Source organism: Physcomitrium patens, chromosome 2, assembly GCF_059467195.1.
Source record: "Physcomitrium patens ecotype Gransden chromosome 2, ASM5946719v1, whole genome shotgun sequence".
In the NCBI taxonomy this organism is placed as follows: Eukaryota; Viridiplantae; Streptophyta; class Bryopsida; order Funariales; family Funariaceae; genus Physcomitrium; species Physcomitrium patens.
The window spans coordinates 23,085,833-23,088,671 of record NC_143411.1 but is presented as its reverse complement, the minus strand read 5'-3'; the positions used below and the strand labels follow the sequence as shown (position 1 = coordinate 23,088,671).

At 50.6% G+C, this 2,839-nt stretch overlaps 1 protein-coding gene across 1 annotated transcript; it reads left to right on the top strand.

Annotated features, from left to right (window-relative positions):
- Positions 1-418: 418 nt before the first annotated feature.
- LOC112296159 (F-box/kelch-repeat protein SKIP25) lies at positions 419-2,564 on the top strand. Its single transcript, XM_024548442.3, has one exon. The coding sequence runs from the start codon at positions 1,000-1,002 to the stop codon at positions 2,188-2,190; it is 1,191 nt and encodes a 396-aa protein (XP_024404210.1). The 5' UTR covers positions 419-999; the 3' UTR covers positions 2,191-2,564.
- Positions 2,565-2,839: the final 275 nt, after the last annotated feature.

Genomic DNA, 2,839 nt, shown 5'->3' with positions numbered 1-2,839 from the left:
CGGGAAAGCGAGAGGAGGAATGAATCAAATCGGGTCGCCCCGGGAGCCACGATGCCGGTGGCACGATTCTCTTGCTATATTAGTATCATTCACGTACTTTTCGAGGTGTCAGGCAGAATCCCTTTTCAAAAATGGGGGACCACTGTACCTGTGCTGTTAAAAAGTTGTCTCTTGGCCTTTAGCGGACCCTGCTCCCTCCTCCCATTTCTATTAATTCTTCTTCTTCTTAGCCATTGTCATTCCCCTCGCAATTGCCAGTTTTTGCCTCCATCCCCTCTCACACTTTATCTACCTCCTGTTAGCTCCTGGTGTTGTTGCTTCAGTCACCTCTCTTGTCTGAAATACGTAAGTCGCAAGTTGGTTGCAGGTGTTTTGGGTGTCCCCCCCCCCCTAGGTTGTGGAATTTGCGAGCACCTGGAGCATGGTTCAGAGATCGGTTTGTTGTAGTTGGGAAGGGTTCGGTGTTTGTTGTGTGGGTTTGAGCTGTTGTGAGAGAGAGGGTCTGGTTGCGGTTGTTGGGGGGATTGCGTTCGACTTGGAGGAACTTGTCGATAAGCTCTTGAAGGGGAAGAGTGGCGTGGCAGCGGGTTTAAATTTGGAAATCGGGGCCAGTGGTGGTAATACTGGTTAGGTCGCACGCTTTCGGTGATTTCGACGTTCTGGCGCCTTGTTCACCGTGGATGCGGATGGTATTGTCGTTTTGGTGCTTGTGGGCGAGTTAGTGAGTGAGTGACGGAGGATTGGTGTAACGAACAGACGGGAAGGGTTCTTGTGGTGTCAACCTCACGGTTGAGTCAGTTCAATCGCACTGTTGCATCTCACAGTTGGGGGGGTTTTCTGAAAGGATTTGTGATCATCGACGATCGTTACAAAATCTAGGCGATCGGCACTGAATTAGTGAATGGAGCCGGAGAATCTCGCCGCTAGTGCGACTTGTCTCCTGTAAGACTGGCAAGAATTTATTAGGATCGAATTGTGTAATTCAGACGGCCGCTTCTGATGGATATTTGTACAAAGAGGGTATGGTCTAAAATGACTAGCGACGACAAAATTGAGGCGACAGAACGCGACGTCCAGATTCTGCAAGAGTTACCGGATCACCTCGCCATGGAATGCCTAGCCCGAGTTCCTCTTGACAACCTGCATGGAGTGAGCAAGACTTGGGAAGACGTCATCTACGATCCCTACTTCCAACGCCTCAGGGCGGCGAATGGAAGTACGCAGTTGGACTGGATTTATGCGTTGGTGCAGATGCAGGACAAATCTTTCAAGTGGCGCGCGCTCGACCCTCATTCCTCGCGGTGGCACGACCTGCCCCCGCCGCCACACGACATGGAGTTCCAGCTCTTCAATCCGGGCTGCATTGGCGTATCCTACACCGTGCAGTGCGTCAGTACGAGCTCCAAACTCGTCATGATTGCCGGAGTCAAAGCTAGAAAAGACGGCCAGCCCCGGATGACCGTGGAGCCCGCGCTCGATCACCCTTACATTTTTGACACCCGCACGAGCCTCTGGAAGCGAGGCTCGCCGTTCAAGGTGCCTCGCAAGTGGTGCGTCTGCGGGGTCGTCGATGAGAAGGTGTATGTCGCCAGCGGCTCTGGGAAGGATTGGAGCCAAGAGCTCTCCAAGTCGGCAGAGGTTTACAACCTAGAGAATGACAAGTGGGAGGCGCTGCAAAACCTGTCAACTTCGAAGTTCAGCGGGGAGGCCATGAACGCTGTCTCGAATAACAACAAGTTGTATTTTGTGAGCGGGCGGGGAGTATTTTCCAAAGAGGGGGTTGTCTACGACATCATTACTCAGTCGTGGTCGGAGATGTCACCTGGTTTGAAGCAAGGATGGAAGGGTCCCTGCGTAGCGGTGAACGGGAAATTTTACCTAATCGAAACGCCGGCCGGGAAGCTGAAGGTGTATGCCCCGGAGCGAGACGAGTGGGATATCATCATGGTGGATTCGCGGCTGGCGAATTTGGAGGTGCTCATTGGAACTAAAGGGAAGATTGTTGCCATCGAGGCGGCGTCTTTGAAGGATGATGAGACAAATCCGGGGGTTTTGCGAGTGATAGATATTGCTTCGGATGCACCCCAAATCCTCGACATTCCCGTGCAAGAGGGCCAGGTCGTCTGCGTCCAAGTGCTAGCCATGATGAACCAGCCATCAAAGCTGGAGAGAGGGCAATCTTATTTTTAAATGGATTCCTCTTGTTGACAAGTTGATTGCTTGAGGAGGGATCCCGGAACGATTCGAGAAAGGAGCGTGCAACTATGCCATGCTTCTACAGCGGCATTTTAGCTGCGGAAACCAGTTTTGCAAAATTGCAACCCATCATCGTCTTGCTGAGTTGAGCTCCGTGTCCAGAGATGGGCATATCCGCAATCATGTCAGGAGGTGAACCTGGTGCTTGCGTGGGCGATGAAGCTCAGTAGTCGACGTTTGTTAATCCCATCGATTAGTTGTCGGCGAATTTTAGACAGTACTCCAATACTCACAGCAATCTGTACATTACATCTGTCGTAAAGAACTTTTTGAGCTCTTTTACACTTTGTATCATACTCTTACCAGCACACCGTTTTCCATCGTCTATTCTTCTCCTTACTCCGTCGTCTGTTTGCATCCTAAGGTTGGTTTTACTCGCACATGTCAACGCACATTCCTATTAAGTACTCTCCTTGATTTGATGATGTGGAGCTCCCAATGTGATCATTTTATGTTCATGGTTGTCAGCACAATCAACGTGGACAAGATTTCACAACTCTATTCACACGCTATCGCGATGATAATCGAAGTAAACGCAGATGGATGTGATTTGCATCTTCTGGTGTCACGAGCAGGAGCATAT

Bases quoted from the DNA above. Each gene is read 5' to 3' on its own strand.
- LOC112296159 (XM_024548442.3), top strand. From the start codon at position 1,000: ATGGATATTTGTACAAAGAGGGTATGGTCTAAAATGACTAGCGACGAC.